The sequence below is a fragment of the Hypoxylon trugodes genome (assembly GCF_022578975.1).
Source record: "Hypoxylon trugodes strain CBS 135444 unplaced genomic scaffold F4822scaffold_5, whole genome shotgun sequence".
Classification (NCBI taxonomy): Eukaryota; Fungi; Ascomycota; class Sordariomycetes; order Xylariales; family Hypoxylaceae; genus Hypoxylon; species Hypoxylon trugodes.
In genome coordinates, this window is record NW_026250020.1 from 76,365 (window position 1) to 94,367 (window position 18,003).

General features: G+C 46.1%; 2 protein-coding genes across 2 annotated transcripts; both read right to left on the reverse strand.

Moving 5' to 3' along the window:
* Window positions 1-392: 392 nt before the first annotated feature.
* On the reverse strand, window positions 393-1,998 carry F4822DRAFT_236887 (uncharacterized protein). Its single transcript, XM_051454242.1, has 2 exons — window positions 880-1,998; window positions 393-821 (listed from the first exon to the last, which is right to left on the reverse strand). The coding sequence occupies exons 1-2, from the start codon at window positions 1,294-1,296 to the stop codon at window positions 699-701; spliced, it is 540 nt and encodes a 179-aa protein (XP_051313955.1). The 5' UTR covers window positions 1,297-1,998; the 3' UTR covers window positions 393-698.
* Window positions 1,999-7,087: 5,089 nt separating this feature from the next.
* Window positions 7,088-16,755, reverse strand: F4822DRAFT_428805 (vacuolar protein sorting-associated protein 13; the record flags this gene model as incomplete). The annotated part of the gene is made up of 2 exons (XM_051460971.1): window positions 7,088-10,238; window positions 10,286-16,755. The coding sequence occupies 2 exons, from the start codon at window positions 16,753-16,755 to the stop codon at window positions 7,088-7,090; spliced, it is 9,621 nt and encodes a 3,206-aa protein (XP_051313956.1).
* Window positions 16,756-18,003: the final 1,248 nt, after the last annotated feature.

The window sequence follows — 18,003 nt, forward strand, 5'->3', positions numbered from 1 at the left end:
CTAGCACAGGACAATGGCAATACATGCGATTCTTTGAAATCACGATTGGTATTTCGGCAAAACTGCATCTCCCGTGTCATAATATGACCCTGCCTTCCTGCCAGCTCAACCTTTATTAAACCATGCGATGCTACCGCACAATGCTGTTCCCCCCGGGATATAACGAACAGCCTGCATGATTAGGCTGCAAAAACCAACACACCTAGTTAAACCCATTATACGTGTATGCCAACACAGGGGCACCCGAAGATCCTCAGGTACCAGCGTCAATCTCCCAATCCCCCCCAATATGCAGAAATAATGTGATAATAATAACGCCTAACCGAATGCAGAAATCCCCCGAGGTCTTGTATTGAAGACCTGCCCGAGGATTAGATGGGATGTAGAATTGCCCGTCTAATGATGGTCTAATGGAAAATAAAACACAAACCCGTTATATCTTCGCGAGGCTATTGGAAGCCATCCGTTCGAAGCGCGTCAGTGTGGTATATCTAATGCGATCGTAAATGACATGCGTCGGTCGTAAATAAGGTCCCGGTTGAATCAAGGGGATCCAGTAATTATGCGAAAAGTCAATTCTACAGCCGCCGATATGATCGTATGCGAATGCTGTGTTGGGTATCTCGGAAAGGGAACTAGGGCCGCTCGACGGCCCGCATGCTTCTTATTCTTCTTCATCAATTACTCCCCCCATCACTCTAATGCTTGTTCTGCTCATGGGTTCCCGATGTGGTCGTCGAATCTGTGTGGTGACGATGACTATGATGATGATGGTGGTGGTGGTGATGGTGATGGTGTTGCGTAGAATAGTGTTGTCGCACCTAGGACATCTAAGTTAGTACAGCTTCGTTCTAATTTCTACTATATGTAAGAACTTACTCTTTGGCGACCTCGTCGCTCCTCTTCGACAGGGAAGCTGAGCGACTTTCTTTCCTCCTCGTACAACGCGCTGAGACTCTTACCACCAAACATTATGTCGTCGTCGTCTATGACGATCGGTTCCATCCAACCTTGCTTTTGCGCGTCTACTTCGCGCGCGTTTATTTCTGGAAGGTAGTAATGAAGCGTATCGTCACCTGGGCGGTGTGACGTTGTCGTCGTGGTAGTAGTGGTAACCATTTTGAGCGGAGATGGATTGTGTGTTTGTGAGCCTGCTAGTTTTTGCGAGGACTTGTTAGGAGAAGATGTATGCGGCGAGCGTGGTTGCGAATGTGGTGACCTGTGGCTATTTTGCGACGCCGGTCTGCTTCGTGATTTTCTGTTGTCGTCAGATACACACGAATTACGTCGCGACATGGGCGATAGCAAGATAAAAAAACACAAAGGTTTTTTTTCGAGTATGGCTCGTATGGGTTCGTATATGGCGAAAAGGAGTTCAGGGTGGGAGTTAAGGAGGTGTGGGCGGAAGATATAGGAATGGTTATGTTTCCCGTGTAAGTGTCGAGCTAATATGGAGTGCGAGTGACGATGATGATGATGATGATGGGCTGCGCCGGGCTGCCTTTCGTGTTCCAAACTTCACGCCTTTCCTAGGGCGAGAAGTGCAACTTATGACTCTTGGGTCTTGGATGAGAAGTGGGGAGGAAGGTAAGAAGAACCAGAATAGAATCCGGGGAAGAAGCGATGATAAATAAGAGGCGCGAAGGGGCGTGGGCTACCGAGCGGGTAGAGGTTACAGCCCGTAATAATACTAAAACTAGTACTAATAACAATAATAATTGTTGGGGGCTGGCAGGAAAAAAGGAGACTAGGTACCGTTACCGTTAGGCGGGGAATTTCCGGATTAGGAAATCCAATACTGTCGATTACACGAAAAACGTGTAAGTCCGGTACGGTAAAGATACGGAGACAATTTATGTCTGCCACATGTACCTCATGTATCTCAGGTAGGTTTCCAGCTGAAGGCGTTTACGTTTCCGCTGAGAAACTAAAAGTGATTAAGCTGATTTAATATGCAGGTAGATGATGGCGGCCTACTATAAATAACAGACCTCTCTATGAGTTTACCTAGAATGAGCTAAATAGATTGTTGAAAAAGTTTTATTCGTTATCGGAATTGAAATAGTCAAAGTTCAGGTGAGGAAACAAAAATAAGAAATTCAATCTCAAGTTCTCATTGGGATAGCATTGTGGGATCCGGGGTTTTTATTTTTTTACTCAACATATCGATAGGTGGTGGCTAGGATGTCAAGTGTATTGTTCCTGAACGATTACAATAAAGGGAATTATTCGGAGTCGTGTATATGATGTGTGTATTTTGTAGTTCGCCCCTCAGATTTTGTAATTTTGTGGGGGTCTACGGCTAAGGTGTACATATATGTAAGCGGTCTCACCGAGTGAAGCCAAAGTGGCCAACGCAAGATCCGAGTAATTTTATGCCTACCTAGGTAAGCTGCTAGGTAGGTGAGTTACCTTTAGGGCTAAGTTTACGTACCTGACTACGTCCAGTCGGTTCCATACAAACGAAGTTCATCATAAAATAAAATCTCGGGTCGGAACCTGCATCCGCAGTTAAGTTTATGAGATCGGTTGTGAACAGGTTCGTAATGACTTAGTGAAGTGTGAAAGCGCGATGATGATGACGACTCGGCAAAATTATCTTGTCAGATAATCAAAAAGGCAGTTAGAAGGACGATCAACATACCGGAAGAGACAAATCCCCCACCTCCGAAATGTTGGTGGCGGCTCGGTTGGTTGTTACTTATACCTGGACAAATACCTAACGCCAGGTACCAATTAATTGTATTACAGCAGAAGATGGCATCTCTTCCGTGCTAATCATTCGACAGGAACCAAAAGTCTATAACAAGAGAGAACCAGGAACATATTAGTCGGAAAGGAGGGAGGTAACTACAGTTTACCGTAAAGCCAACAATTGAGATAATTAGTTAGTTGAGTAGCTGGTGAGGCCAAGTATACCAATTATGATAGAAAAAATCGGAATGATTCAACGATCTAAACTCATCAGTCAAAAATACGAAGAAAACGACTCGGATTCCCAAGTAAGTACCTAGGTAGGTACTAGGTAATTATTCAATTCTAAATCTTGCTTTTCCCCCCCTTCCTTCTTATAGCGGTAGTACCGAAATAGTTATGTCATTAACCCCCCCTTTGAGGCTCACGCAGAATATAGGTATGTGAGAAGAGATTCCTGGTTTAAGAACCATGATCCTTGCGAGTTCCCGCGGGAAGAACGGAAGTCCGTTAGAACACCGTCAAGGATATGAATATTATGAGATACGGTGGGTTGATGCAACATGCGATGTCGCCAATCCGGAAGGAAAAAAGGAAAAGAAGAAGAAAAAAAAATATCAACCGATTATGATATGCGGCCGCAACTCGGTCTATCTTACAGATTCATCAGCCTGTAGATGGTCAAGATCTTACTTCGTTCCGACCGGTTGAGAGTCAGGCAGGCTAGTCCAACCTGTCAGCTTTCCGAGTATAGGTCGCGACTATAATTCGTTTGCTTGCTCCCATTGGGAAGGCCAGCTAATACACCGTAAGCATCCTAGGCGTTCTAAGCATCCGGTCGCGTCTAGACCGGCCGAGATAGTTCTATCTAGCGAACAACAATCAATCACCTTCGGGATGATCGCCAGCGATCGACCCTGACAACTTACTCCTTTGGGTGAAATACCTACGATGCATTCACACGAGCGCGGGAAAAAACTAATATAATCGGAGCTGCAGCTGGTTAATCTTTTCAATGTTTCCATTCGAATTCTAGGTCTATCTAGAGCGTATCAACTATAAGGGGCTGGTACCGAGATACTTATTACTATACATCCTGTCTCCGGGCCTTGTCCTGGTGCCTACTTGTACCTACCAACCTTAGGTGCCTAAGGAAACGTGGAAATATGTCCGGTTTTTCGCATTTGGCCACGACTTCGTCTTGGCTCGGTCTCTTTCGCCCTTGTTCGCTCAAGGGTTCGCTGTCTAGTTCCTCACACCCTAGCGAGCACGTAACATGCATAGTATACACGGGGTTTGAACGTGAGCGTCGCACAGTCCTCTCAAAGATGTAATTATTATCTTGACCGACACTCTTACGCGCCTAGCAGCTGAGTGATACCGACACTGTAACGCAAAATCAAGAGATAAAGAAACAGCAACACGTACCGACCGACACATCCACTATAAGTGTCAGCAACTAATTACGAAGTTTTTCGGAGCTTCTAGGCGCATGTCAGCAACGGGCGCCGTGCGCTATGGGCGTCTTTAAACTCCTAGGCAAGTCAGGCCGCCAGTGCAACCCCAGTTAGCAATCTAGCGATCTCCTCTGGGGTACCGGGGTCAAGTAAGCAAGATACGATAGGTAGGTGGGTGAGGTGTGTCTGTTCACCCACCTAAAAGTACCTCATAAGGCCATATCACTCCGCTTTGGTTGGACAATGTTATTGGCCTCAAGGCGCCTGTACCCTTCGCTTATCGTTGTTCCTCCTGCCGAATGGATTGACTAGCTACCTAGGCTAGGTAGATATTGCTCCCTCGCTTCACATTTCGAATTACAAGCAAGCTGAATTGATCAGGGATATATCTACTTTTCGGCGTATCGCGGTAGTGAATATCGAGTCATTTCCATGCACCAAGAACCTCGGCGTTCACCATAAGTACCTACCTAGGCCCCGACCACACCTCCAAGTACGACAAAGGTACACACCATAAACCCATCAGATCAGAATAATGTTGTATGTTTTATAGTTATCTATTATTCGATCGCCAAGATCTAGAGCGGGGTGATTTAAGACCCTGAAAAGCCCAAGCTTACCGTATCCGTATCGACAGGGTTACAATTTGAGGGGTTCACCAGGGCTGATCAAGCTCATCAGTCCACATTAGCGGACGATCTTTGCACATGCTCACCAGCCAAAACATGCGAAATTTGATACAGGAATGGGATTTGCGAGTCGCGCGGATGTATGTCGATTTCTCCAGCGTTGCGGTTCTTGAGTAGTTAGACACCACTTCCATTTTCCATCACCGTATCAGCGACAGTCTAGCTATCACACAAGAAAAAAATTAAATAAATTATGTTACCAGCTTGTCTGTCGGTGACCACGTATGTACAACGCATAAAAAAGGTGATGTGTACGTACTCCATATTCCATGTGTTCCCGTATAATAAGCGAAGCGGCGAGGCCTTTGCTGGCCTTACCTAGTAGTAACCTCGGGTTACCAATCTGGTCTCGTAGTTTACTACGTAGAATACCAAGGCTGCTAGGTAAAAAGCTACACCCCCTTGTCCGAACCTTTCTACCAAGGAGGGTACCGTAACGGTAAAGTAGACGCACGTAAGTATTTGACGGAATGTTTCCTCAGATGTCGCAAGAAATATCACCGACCGAGAGCCGACAACTAAAAAACCGAGAAATTCTCACCAAGGGATTATTCATGTAACATTATAGTTATGCGCACCCACGGATGCGGGATTCCACGGTCAACTGATCGGCCACTAATTTGATAGTCTCTCGGGTGGTGGTTGTCTCCAGACCAGATCTTGTGCCAGAAGCAATCCCTAATAATACCTTGACTCTACTAATCATGTGAGGCCGGCCAGTCAGATTCCGTCACATTCCCATCACCAGCTCCCCGTGTTACTGAACCGTTTCTTCGAAGTTTTCACCGGACCACGGGACGGAGAGACAAAACCCTAACACGCTACCACGTCTCGGGATTTGATGATCCTTCTGGGGGTTTCATGGGGGAAGTTTTAACGCGCCCTCTTTCGTATGTAGGTACCAATACGCCCACCCCATCGACAACCACCAAGCAGGCTTTCCGGTGAATTTCGTCATAGCGGGACCGACAGAGCCGCCAAGTCGCATGGATTCCCGCGATATAGGGCAGCCTAACATGACAATCGCGTCCCATTCGATACTCTCGAGTGGATTCGCATAGGAGATGCATAGCTTAGACTTGTCAATGAAGAGAACAAAAAACTGGAAGTTTCCATTCATTAGTCAAAATATCATTCAATTCTGCCCCCAATTGTTCATGTAGGTACCTTAATACTGCCGAGGGAACATCTCCCGAAAGACCCACATGCGACGTGCTGGTTCGATCTACGTAGATTGCATCGTCGCTGTTCTTTTCTTACCTTCATCGACGTCATCGACGCAACGCAATGTCGAGGGGCATTCTTGTGGGGCTGACATAAAAACTATTGGATTTTCAGGACGTCATCATCGTCGTCAGAAGCAAGAGATTTTGCCTTGGTCGACGCAAAACGATTAAATCCTTTATTTTTATGTTCCGTTATGATTAAACGGAATGTAGGCCTCGTTAGATTATGCACAGCTTAATTGAACAAGGCGCAGTAAGATCAGCTGTTCTTCAATTGCTCCCACAGCCCAAACCCATACGAATACCGTTGCGTGTATCATTGATTAGGTCTCATTCTGCTTATAGTCACGGGCGACTAGCCGTTGTAAGAAAATAATAATCGCTCCTAGTAGCTAACATTGTCAATTGCGTGCTAATATCTGTATAGTAACGTAAGCAGCGGCGAATACTTCTATGCGCTATTTGTAGATACCCATTTATGTAGCTAAATAAGTCTTTTACTATATAGTATGCTGTTGAACTATAGGATTGATAGCTTTGAATAATTGATTGCAACTTCGAGTCTCTAAATTACTAGAACGTATCTACCTAGGTATAGCATCATACAATTATCTCAGACCTCAACTCGAACAACATCAACAGTCTATATAAAGCAAAGGTTAAGTTAGCATCCGATGCCCTGAATTAGCTCCCGCCCTTTGATTAAGATTATGTTTGGCGCATCTTTACGATAGTTAACCATGCGATTTGAAGTCTCCCTTACGTACGATTAGAAATGAGCTGATTGCAAAGGGCCGATTGATTATACGAACGCTGCGAATAGAGGCGTATGATCTTACCGGATCCCACGAACATTACGGGCGTCAAATCTTAATTAAATATCAATTTCGTTAAGTCGTTAAACTACTTTCAAAAATACACGAAAACACCAGACACCAGGACTTAAACACATGACACGTGACCTCTCATTTTCCCTGCTATTTTCCGCAAAACCGGGCGATGCTTCATTCAATACAGGCACTCATTCCAAGCCCTTGAACCTCCGGTTGAATTCCTCAACAGCAACCGCCACCATACGATACAAGAAAGCGCGGCCACTTTCTTCGCCAACGGGGATGAACGGTCCATTGGTACCGCCTCGCAGGACAATACTAAGGCCCGTGCGCTCTTTCGTTATTGTCTGGACGTCCTTGAGCGGGATATCCCACTCTGTAGTCAACCTCTTACTCCTAATTAGAAGGATTCGACTGAATGTAACTATAACCACCATATCTTCCCTGGGCAATTCTAGATGTGCGATATAGCCCTCGTTGAAATACTTTCCGTTATCGACTTGTTTGAGCCAAGATTGGCCTAGCGCTTCACGTTGGTTGTAGGGTCGTACAATGCCATCGGCGGGCACAAATCGCGTGAGCCGGACGCGATCCAGTTCCGAACCATCAAAGACAGTCGTAGTGTTACGAATACCCTCAGACACGTTGGATGCAAGATCAAACACACCCACGGCGGGCTTAGTCGCCAAACCTATAAAGCCTTTACCAACACCCTTGAAGAATCCAACTGCGCCTTCTTGTTCTGCCCCTTCGAGCGGTTTGCGCGCGACGCCACCGATACCCGATGCAACCGACGTGAAGAAAGAATTTGCACCTGCTGTAACACCAAACAAGGCATGCTTTGGCCGGTTACGAGCTCGCGTAATTCGACGGCGATCCTGAAATTGCTTGTCTAGAGTTGCAGCTGCTAAACCCTTACCAAAACTACCAGTGACCTTAGAAAATGAATCTGAGAAACCATAGACGGACTTTTTGACGAAGCTAGCAGCTCCTTTCGCGATACCTAATCCGAGATCCTCGGGCTTGTCGGACATAATGAGACCTTGGTATGGTTCATAGAAGACATCAGTAATACCACTGCTGATGCTGTTGAATAAACCGACCGGATTCCCAAGGAAATCGGCGCTGCCAATGATCTTATGGACCTGGTAAAGGACCTCTTGGCTGTAGTGATTCGAGATGTTTTGAGTGAGGACGGGGATAGAGACCCGAGCGTTCTCTAACAACAAAGCATTCAATCGGATCGGAGCATCGTTGACGTTCCCGATAGCCATAGTCATCACGTTGACGAAGAACATGATGGGATTGCGAGAAGAGGTCTTGTCTTCGACATTGACACGCTCAGTGCGCATGAAAGATAGGTCCAATTGCATCGGTTGTATGTTCAGGGCCTCGAAGTAGATATCCTGGCCCGATTGTTCCTGTTTAGGCTCCGGGATATCCAAGCCTTCATCGCAAAGCTTTCCTTCATTAATTTCGGATTCAAAAGCACCGGGAATCTTCGAGAAATCTAGCACGGCGTAAATGAAATCTTCGTCAAGGTCAACAGTCATTTGCTGGAGTAAAATGGTGGCGTATTTGACATAAAGAACACCATATGAGTCGTCCTTGACTCTAGTAACCATAGCATGTAGCGAGGGATGGAGTTCTGTCTCCTGTGCCTGTTTGGGTACCACACTGGGGTAAAGTATCATTGGGAAGAGGCCACCGTATAGTTGATTGTCGATCTGGATCCATTTAATGGAGGTACTAATTGTTTGGTATAGGGCGGACTCATTATAGCGGAGGCTAATATCCCTGAATGTGATATACGCTAATTCCTTGAGCTGTTGGTTGATGAGCGAGATACCAATGCCAGAAAGTCTCAGTTGTGCCTGGAACGTTGTGCCAGTGTCTTGACTCTTGACTTCAAAGCCACTAGTGCTGCTGGTGCTTGAACCCGTCTGTGTCCTTTGGCGATACAAGCTCCTGCTTGGTTTGAAGTTGGATAGAATCAATGTTTGAGTTGGGCCATCAGCTGCGACGTTGATGTCGATGATCTTCTGTGTGCCAGAACTACTGACAAACTTCATTGGTACTTGGTTACCGATCTCTGCGAGTTTTACATGTCGTTCTTTGTTAAATGCGCTAATGACCACTTCCTTGAATTTGGCAGCCGGGAAGTCCCAAGCATAAGGCATGATGCTTCGTGGAGGCAAACGATACCTAATCGGTCTCCATCCAGAACGATCTTCAACACCATCTTCATCTACGTTCGGATTTGCTTGATGGAACGTAAATTCTATGTCGCTTTCATTTCGCATAGAGAATGGCCAGTTCTTCTTCTCCATACTAAGGTGAAGGAAGATTGTCGCATCCTCCATTAGAATCTCAACCCGAATGAGTCGTTGTCGCTGTCCGGCCTTTGCAATCTTGAGGTGAACAGTACCAAGGTCCGAGATGTTAATGGGTGATGTCCACTGGTCGTCAACTCCTGGGAACCTCAACGCTATTTGTTTTGTTGCGGACTTCTGAAGCCAATGGAGAGGCTGAAGGGCACCTGCCTTCAACGTCATTGTTTTAGATGAAGTGGACTCTCTAACGACGAGCTCCTCGCCAATCTTGTTCTTGACTACGAAACGAGGCGCAAGAGTGACGACTTTCGTCAACTTGTACTTGCCATCACCAGGTTCGACAGTAATGCCTACATGGATCTCGGAATCCTTCCTAGATGATGGTAAGGCGACTTCACTCGTACTTCCAATAGCGTCGAAACTCTGTGGTTTACTCCATTCCGATTCGCCAATCTTTAGAAGAGCGCGGTTGCGCTGATCATCATTACTATACGAGAACATGAAAGGCAAAGCTTTGGGCCGCTCTTGATCCGTGGTGTCAGCGACAGCTGATTGGCCGGCGGCTCTCCTTGGCTGCTGTAGAAATTGCTTGCCACGGACGTTCACTTCTAGGCCAGTCTTATTTAGTACGACGTATGGACTGTAAACAGTAACCTTAAAAGCGCCGCCGCCATCCGGAATTTTGAAGTAATGAAGTTTGAGGTTCAGTGGAAGATCCTCGCCATCTTTACAGACGAGCTTATATTCTTTCCGGAAGTCTTCCTGCGCGCCAGAGTTGATGATAGCGAATTCACTAGGTTTGAATACAGTGTCTTGCATGTCGACACTTAGCAAAAGGAGATGCGACAGCTCTACAACATGGACAGGGCTGACACCGCCCTTCCGGAGGAAGTTCGTCCAGTCTCGCTTCGTATTCTTATCATAGATCCGGTATTTAAAGTCGTAAGGTAGTAGATTCTCTAGGACTATTGGGGGAGAGAGCTTGAGTTTCATATATGGATATTTTCTGCAAATGTTAGAATACAGAAATGATTATGCTTGGTGGAAACTTACCCTGTTAAGAAGTGGCCTCGATCGAAACTCGTATTCATTTGGAAGTAAAACAGCTCACTATTTTCGCCCTTGCACACAAGTGTGCGCGTCGGTCTCTTAAGTAGATCTCTCCACCAGAGATGTTCGGACGACCACGAGTAGCCAAAACCCGAATCCGGTCGTACCAATAGAGATTTGACGAACGCAGCTGCCACTGGAGCCGGTCGGCTTTCTCCAGGCGCGATCTTTTCGATCTTAAGTAGGTGACCCTCTTGGACGTCGTACACACCTAGCTCTACCGGTATTTGCGTCTCATTTTCGACTACAAGGGGCGAACGAAGGGTTACGTATTTGATATTGTCTGAGCCCAGTTTGATTTCGACGAGTAGTCGATGGAGAGTGTTGTCCGTCTTCGGTCGCAGACTATATAAGAACTCTCCCTCACGATTGAGTCGAATATTTTTGACTGTATCGAAACCACTTCCCTCGATCAAAACAGCAACACTACTCGTCGCATTGGTTTCCGACATAATATTCTCTCGCATCTTCTCCCAATGCTCGAAACTCCATGGTCCTTCTTCGCCGTCTTGCAACTTGAGGGAGATGTTCTCATTACTCTGGCTCTTAGCCTGAACTGAGACATCGAAGCCGGTGTAGTTTCGAATCTTGTATGGGGCTTCAACCCCACGAGGTTTACCCAAGACATCTTCATCTCTTGTTAAGAAGTCAAAGGACTTGGATGCTAAGGCAATCGTTGCAGTTGTTACCGTAACATCAAATGTCCTCTTAGATGAAACGTCGACCGAAAGCATTCCACTCTCTTGCTGCTTAGCAACACCTAGGCCAACTTGCCAAGGCTCTAGTAGCGGCTCCCAAGCAGACTTAGCGAAGTTGTACACGTTTATGTACATATCAATGGCAGTCTCGGCTTTGAGGGTGCTCGACCAATCAGCTGCAGATGCGGTAAAATTCTTGACACTCAGATCCAGGATTGGCAACTCGTGTACGTCGCCGATAAGTATTACGCGAACTCCGTCAATTGTGGCGGTTAGCTCCTCGTGGCGCTTTGGGGTTTTGCTGAGATCATGGGGTTCGTGGGATTGGCCCTTCCCAGATCTTCCAGTGGCTATTGTACCCGGAGTCTTGGCCGTTCTACTCTTGTTGCCCGCAATAGTAGATTGGCCGCGACCACTTGCGGTGCGCTCCTTAATACCAGCTTGTCGTAATTGTTTCGCTTTTCTGTCTGATGCACTAACTTTTGGTTTAGGCCGACTATTATCATTCCCAGAGAGCTCGGATGCTTTGCTAATAATCTGGAGAACAAGGAGAATATCTCGAAGTGATAAGCGGAGAATTAATGGATCGATGTCGACATGGATGCTTGATCGATTTGGCTGGGAACTGTCCATTGATAGCTGGATAGAGAAGTCGTCGAGGATGCGGAGCCTCGTCTCGTCAAATTTATCCATGCGACACAGGAACATACCGACTTGTGAAACTTGGAAGGTTAATGAGTGCTGCTGCGACAGCAAGACTTGCTTGGTACCCAGAACAATCGCCTCTGAGCTGGAACTGAGGGGATTGGCGATTAATATGACTTGCGAATCAACAATATTAACGCGGAAAGCAACATTTAACTTGGACTCCTCATCCTTCTTAGGGGGCTCTTCTGATTGAGGCGACTGAGGCGCCTGTGCGCTCCTCTGAGACTGTTTCCCAGTCCACTGAACATTCATTGACTCGGCATCAGAAATATCAGGGGTCTCTATAGGGCTTTCCAAAACAGCCGCAGGAGGCTCATCAGCTTTCAAGCCAGCCATAACGAATTTTTGAATGGCAAAAAGATAGTCCAAAGCAAATATAATCCTAGGACTGTCAATAGCGACTACCGCGATTACATTTCGCTCTTCACCGCCGGACATAGAGACACTCGCCATAAACTGCTGGACGGTCTTGTTAGAGGATGTCATGATCCTTCTGTACTTGCTTCCTTCGCGAGTGCGGCTGTCATGTATAGTAAATGACTGTATCACGAACTCGGCTTCGAGCGAGTTGTCGGCCAGCATTCGAGTTTTGAGCTTGCTATCATCTAGAGAAAATCGTGACAAACTGGCGGCATCCATATTGTCGACGGGTTTATCTTCATAAGCGTTGATGAGCTCAAGACCAATCTTGTGTATATTGAATACGAGGTCAAGCTTGGTCCATGTATTTTCCCTAGAGCCTAACTCGGGAGAAAGGTCGATGAGCTGGCCATCACCCCCACTTGTAGTGGACGACATCGTCTTAGCTCGTCGTAATGTGCCCTCGTCAACATCCCGTTCAGCTTCTTCTCCTCGTGCATTGGCGTCTGTCGCGAAAGCAGCCGGGACGGATTTAGAAATTGCTAAGAGGAAGTTGAGTTGGTATTGGGTGATTCTCAGATTGAAGTCGGTCATGCTGCCTTCAATTTCCATATCCGGCCGCTTCCATCCCTCTTTATGTTCAGCGTAAGTGATATTAAAGCCAAGATCTACATGATCAATCATTTCAAGTTCCTCAGATTGTTCATGGGGGTAATGGAACGACGATGTTAATCTGATGTTTCTGATCCCTGCAGACAGCTTCATGGCAATCTCCGAATCTTCAGAGTCATCCAGCGGCGCAAATTTGTTCTGGGCATAGATCTCTCCCAGGTAAGCTGTGATCAAGTCTCGCTTTGGTCGATCCGGAGAGAGGGCATGAGGGAAAACAATGATAGGAGTATTGACGATGACATCAAACTTGAATCTGCTAGTGCTCTGCTGTAATTGTTGGGCCTGGTTCGCGGCTGCTTGGCGTGCAGCATTGTAGATAGCTTGCATCTTGCCGAATTTGACCAGAAACTCAATGATCTTTCTAAACGGCTCTTCGAGGAAGTTGACCTTAATAGACCCAGCGCGCAGATAAATAGAGGAATCATATCCTGGGTAGGCCTTCTTGTTACTCGAGTCGAATGTTTCGTAGCGGAAGTCGGCAAGTTCATCACCTTGGATTGTAACGAGCTGTCGGAAACTCGAGTCTTCTGACGCACCGATGTTAACATCATCGACTAGTGTAAGATCACCAAGTTTGGCTGCCACTCTCATTGTCTTTCCAAGCAGGAAAACTCCGACGTCAGCATGGTTGAACGAAAGTGTTGCCAAGCGAATACCGTCGTTATTCAAGATCATGCGAATACTCTTGAGATCCACCTTGACGCGAATAGAACCACTTTCATTCTGCTGCGAGTTAGGTATCGGCTCGACAATTTCGACTTCGTTATTTTCATCGTCAATTCCCTTAACCCTTCTTGTCGGTTGAGGGCTTGGGCCATTATTGTTAGTAAACGTGGTTAGAATAAAATCTAAGAGAGTGAGCAGCGTCTTTCTGGTCACGATGAGATTGATGGTAGAAACGGCGACATTAACGTTCGTCTCTATACCTTCATATATTGGCATGAATTCCGGTGATTCTCGTTTAACTCTGGTGAATTTCACGCGAACTAGGTCCCTCTCTTGTTGGCGATCTTCAACATCGCCGGAAGATACGATGGACTTGAATTCCGCTGGTGGATTGTCGACAAAATCGTCCACCGTCACAGAGCCAAGTGATACTTCAGCTGCCATATCGAAAGGCCTAATATAGAAATTCAAGTCAAAATTCTCCGCAATCAATTCTACCAGTAGCGATTCAGGTTGTTTCCCATCGGGGTCACTTCGGTAGAGAGAGCCTTGCAACTTGTCGACGGCAAATTTGAACTCAAAGTTTCGTTGTTGTGTCTTGAGCTGTTGAGTAGCACTTCCGTCTGCTGCATCCTCAAATTCATCGGAGTCAGAGTCTGAATCATTTTCCAGGATAACGGCAGTTTGTTGAGTGAGGAATAAATTAGCTGAACTCTTGCGATTGTGTGTTTTGGGCGATCGACTTGACGTAGAACTGAGCAATCGTGGCCTCTTAGGTTGACCTTGATTTCTTGCCAACTCTTCTTCTCCACCAAGCTTCGGTATGGCAACATCAATTAATTTCATGAGGCTCTTGTATTTCGTGTCCGAAGCTGAAGCTTGCAACACAGGCATATGACCAGAAATTTTGACCTTAGTTAGATTTGGTGCCTTTGGTAGAATTGATAGAGCCACTACAAAGTCGACATTGATTTTGTCCACGATATGCATCATGCGAGTGTCATCTTTTTCGACCAGCTGAGTTTTTGTTTCCTCAATTGAAGGCCCAATCAGGACTTGTGTAGACGTTAGTTTAACAAGGAAGCGATCGTACATGAGAGACTCGAGTTGTTTGAAGTCGTCTTCGGAAAATCTTTGGTTGTGCTTATCTTGCACCTGTTTCAGAGTTCCTTTATCGACCAACTCGCTGTTGACGCTAATATGACCAGCATCTAAAATAAGACAAGTAGATCTCTGGGTCTTGATAGATTGTGGAATTATGATGAGCGGTGCTTGGAGATCTAGCTTGGCGTTAATAGTTTTGTGTTCTTCAAGAGCGAACTCAAGACCGGCACGCGTTTGTTGCCTCAACCCCTCGACGGTGGCTCCGGCCGTCTCCATCAGAGCAGTTATGGATTCCATGTGTCTCTCTGGTGGTTTGAAGAAGTCAACGACTCCGACGACGAAATTGGGGTTCCAGACTATTTCTAACGGCTTGAGCTTCGCAGTGACTGCGAAGTCACCCTGCTTATCAAGAGGATTTTGCTCTACCTGCAAATCGAAGAAAGTCTCTTGTTCGGATCTCTCGAGCTCAGCGATAGATAATCGCCTCTTACTAGAATCCGGCGCGTCCTTGACTCGAACAATCTCCTTAAACAAGCTCTCCGGGGTAGTGCCATCGTTAACTCGGAAGCCGCCAAGGCTAATGTCAAGAAGAACGGAGTCGGGGCGTTTAAGTGCTTTCGATTTGAATACGTCAAAATGCAAGCTCAGAAGATCCGTCTTGCTCCCATGAGGGCTCTGCCTGAGAGTGAAACTTCCCGTACTGAGCGACGCATCAACCTGCATTTTAACAGTATCCCGCGGTGTGTCGACAGCTTCGGCGAGGGCGGTCTTCTCATCCCAATCAATCGCCTCGTAGAGCTCCTTACGCTGCTCCTCAGTTATTTGGGTATTCTCCTCTTCCGAGTCCGTGGTTTCAGCCGGCTTAGAACCCCATACCCAGGATATCCACCCTTGCTGTTGTTGATCCTTCTTCGCTGGTGCCTTCTTGAGCGCTTCGGCGTTCTCTTTTCTCAGTTGATTGCGGGCTAAAGATCGCCAAAAGCGCAAATCTTCATACCCGAGCTTCCATTCTAGCTTATTAAGATCCTCAGTTTCCTGTGACGATAGCTGCTGGTTCGCCTTCTTTTTCTTGAATAATTCAATGTACTGACGTCGATCATCGCGACGTTCTCGAAAGTAATCCCAAGTCCATCGACGATTCCTCTCGTGAATCTTACTAAGCACTGAATTTCCAGCAAACTTGAGCCAGGCACGAGGGTCTTCCTTCGGTGTTACTCCCTTTGGTTGAAGCTTCTTGTATTCTTGGTGGCGAATGAAGTAATGGAAGAGGTCAACCATCATTAGAGCATCTCGATATTGATCATCATCAAGAACAACACCAATTTCGTCAAATAGCAAGCTTGCCTTAAATTTCGGCACATGCACATCGCCTGTCTTGTCTAGTTCAATCTTAGCTTGGCCGCTCACCGGCTTCAAAATAAACTGATGATCGGTCGATGGTGTATCATTGCCATTGCCGATCATATCTTTGAAGCTCTTTATCATATCACCATGAGACATTGACTGATCCTCATTGCCTACCTCACGGCCTGGTCCGAGTAACGTAGTGTCTGTGTTCCAGTAAACTGCTAATGCGCCAAGCGTGGCCAGCTTGTGAGTAGTATCGGTAGAATTTTGGATGAAGGTAGGCTTCCATTCACCATTAGTACTGACCGCGCTGAACTCAGCGAGAGTGATACCAAGCGCAAAAGGATGGCCAGGCGCGGATAAAGAATCCTCATATCTAACATGAATATTCTTGACAGTGACTTGCAGATTGTCAACAACCTTAGTGACTAAGCTCTCTGTAAAGCTCTGGCTTTTCTTCTGTTCCTCCTGGTTAAGTCCTTCTTGGGATCGTTCTTTCAAGAGTTCGGCAGAATCGAGTTTTTCCATCTTCAATCGTTGTCGCCTACGCTCCTCTTCATCTTCATCGTAAGCCGCTTCTTCCTTGGGAGATGCAAGCAAGAACACATCCTCGATAAACACCTTTACTGGAGCTCCTCGTAAATTGGACCAAGGTATGACGAGGGTTAACTCTCCTAGGTGTCCCTCTATGACATTGATAGGGAGTTTGAGTTGGTCAAGCGCCTCCTTGCGAAGCTCGAGGTTGCGTAGCTTCACATCGCCGGACCATATACCAACTTTCAATTGGGCGGGGTCAAAATTCTTGACGTACATGCCCAAGAAGCGGTTGAGCAACCCCGCAACCAAGCCTTCCAACATCTTGACTGTATTGTGCCGTAACCCGGGCCGGGACGAGTTCGCGTATTAATGAGGAGTATCAAGTCGCTTCATCTGCGGGGACGCAATTATGTCGGGAGATAGTGATTTGTTATAATAAAACAACGCTACGGTCGGTCGGCCGATTATCGTATCGTCAGAATTATGCGACCGAGAGGATTGCGTGTTATATCGAGCGAGAATACGTAGAAGGTAGGTAAATCATTAGTTCGTTATTGAGTATCGCATCGTTAGCAGGAATCGGACATGAGACACGTGCGCCGACACAAAGAGTTTGAGAAGAGTTGGATGTGGAAATATCGATTTTGTCGTTTAATTGTGTAGAATAGACGACCAAGAGCAAACAGAATACCCTATAAAGAGGTAGTAGGGAGTAGGAAGGAGGAATAGTTGAGGCTGTGTAGGATGGACACTCTATGGAGCTGAGAGCTTGAAGATCAAGAAAATAAATCGAGTGCCTAATTGTTATGTACAGATGAGGTAGGTAGAAAGGTAGGTCGTTATTATTGGGTGGTGTTGGTAAGTCGACGACCAATTCTGCAATTCTTCAGCAAATAAAAGTGGATTGGGCTTCAATATTTTATGCAAGGAAAAGTATTGTTAACAACCCAACCGAGCCCATCAATTATCGATTTATGGCAAAATATGCTGTGAGGTACAAAGTTGGTTGTTTTTTTCTCAGAGTCAGACCTTGTTTAAAGGTTGCCTGGTTTAGAGGAAGTGATGACGCTGTTGCTGGTCCAAGTTTATGGTTCGACCCCAAATTCCTAAGGTACCCGGCATATAAGCTTAGGGAAATTTGACCAATCATAGCGCTCTTTTGTCTATATGGTGGAGTACTAATAGGTACATCGATTTGCGCCACATAATGTACATTGAACGTGTGTAATTGATTTACGATATAGTAGATGATGAACATGAAATGTCAATCTATCTCACTCTTGAAGTAGTTGTAAGCCCCTACACACCAAATTATTTTAAATACCTAGGTGTACTAGATACTACATCATGAGAGCCATACGAACATTGGAGTACGTAAATCTTTAGCCACAAATAGAGGGGTTGGGAGTAATCTCAAAGCCACAGACCGGGATCTACTCAGTACAAGTCCAACTCATTACGTCATTAAGTACGGTTTACATCAAGCGCGATCAGGAACAGCTCAGGGAAAGACCTCTCAGATGCCGGCTGCCGAAAGGGGGCTCTGACGACGTAATTGCATCAATTCTT

Bases quoted from the DNA above. Each gene is read 5' to 3' on its own strand.
- F4822DRAFT_236887 (XM_051454242.1), bottom strand. From the start codon at position 1,296: ATGTCGCGACGTAATTCGTGTGTATCTGACGACAACAGAAAATCACGA. The intron at 822-879 runs GTAAGTTCTTAC...TAGATGTCCTAG, and splicing joins AGCGACGAGGTCGCCAAAGA to GTGCGACAACACTATTCTAC.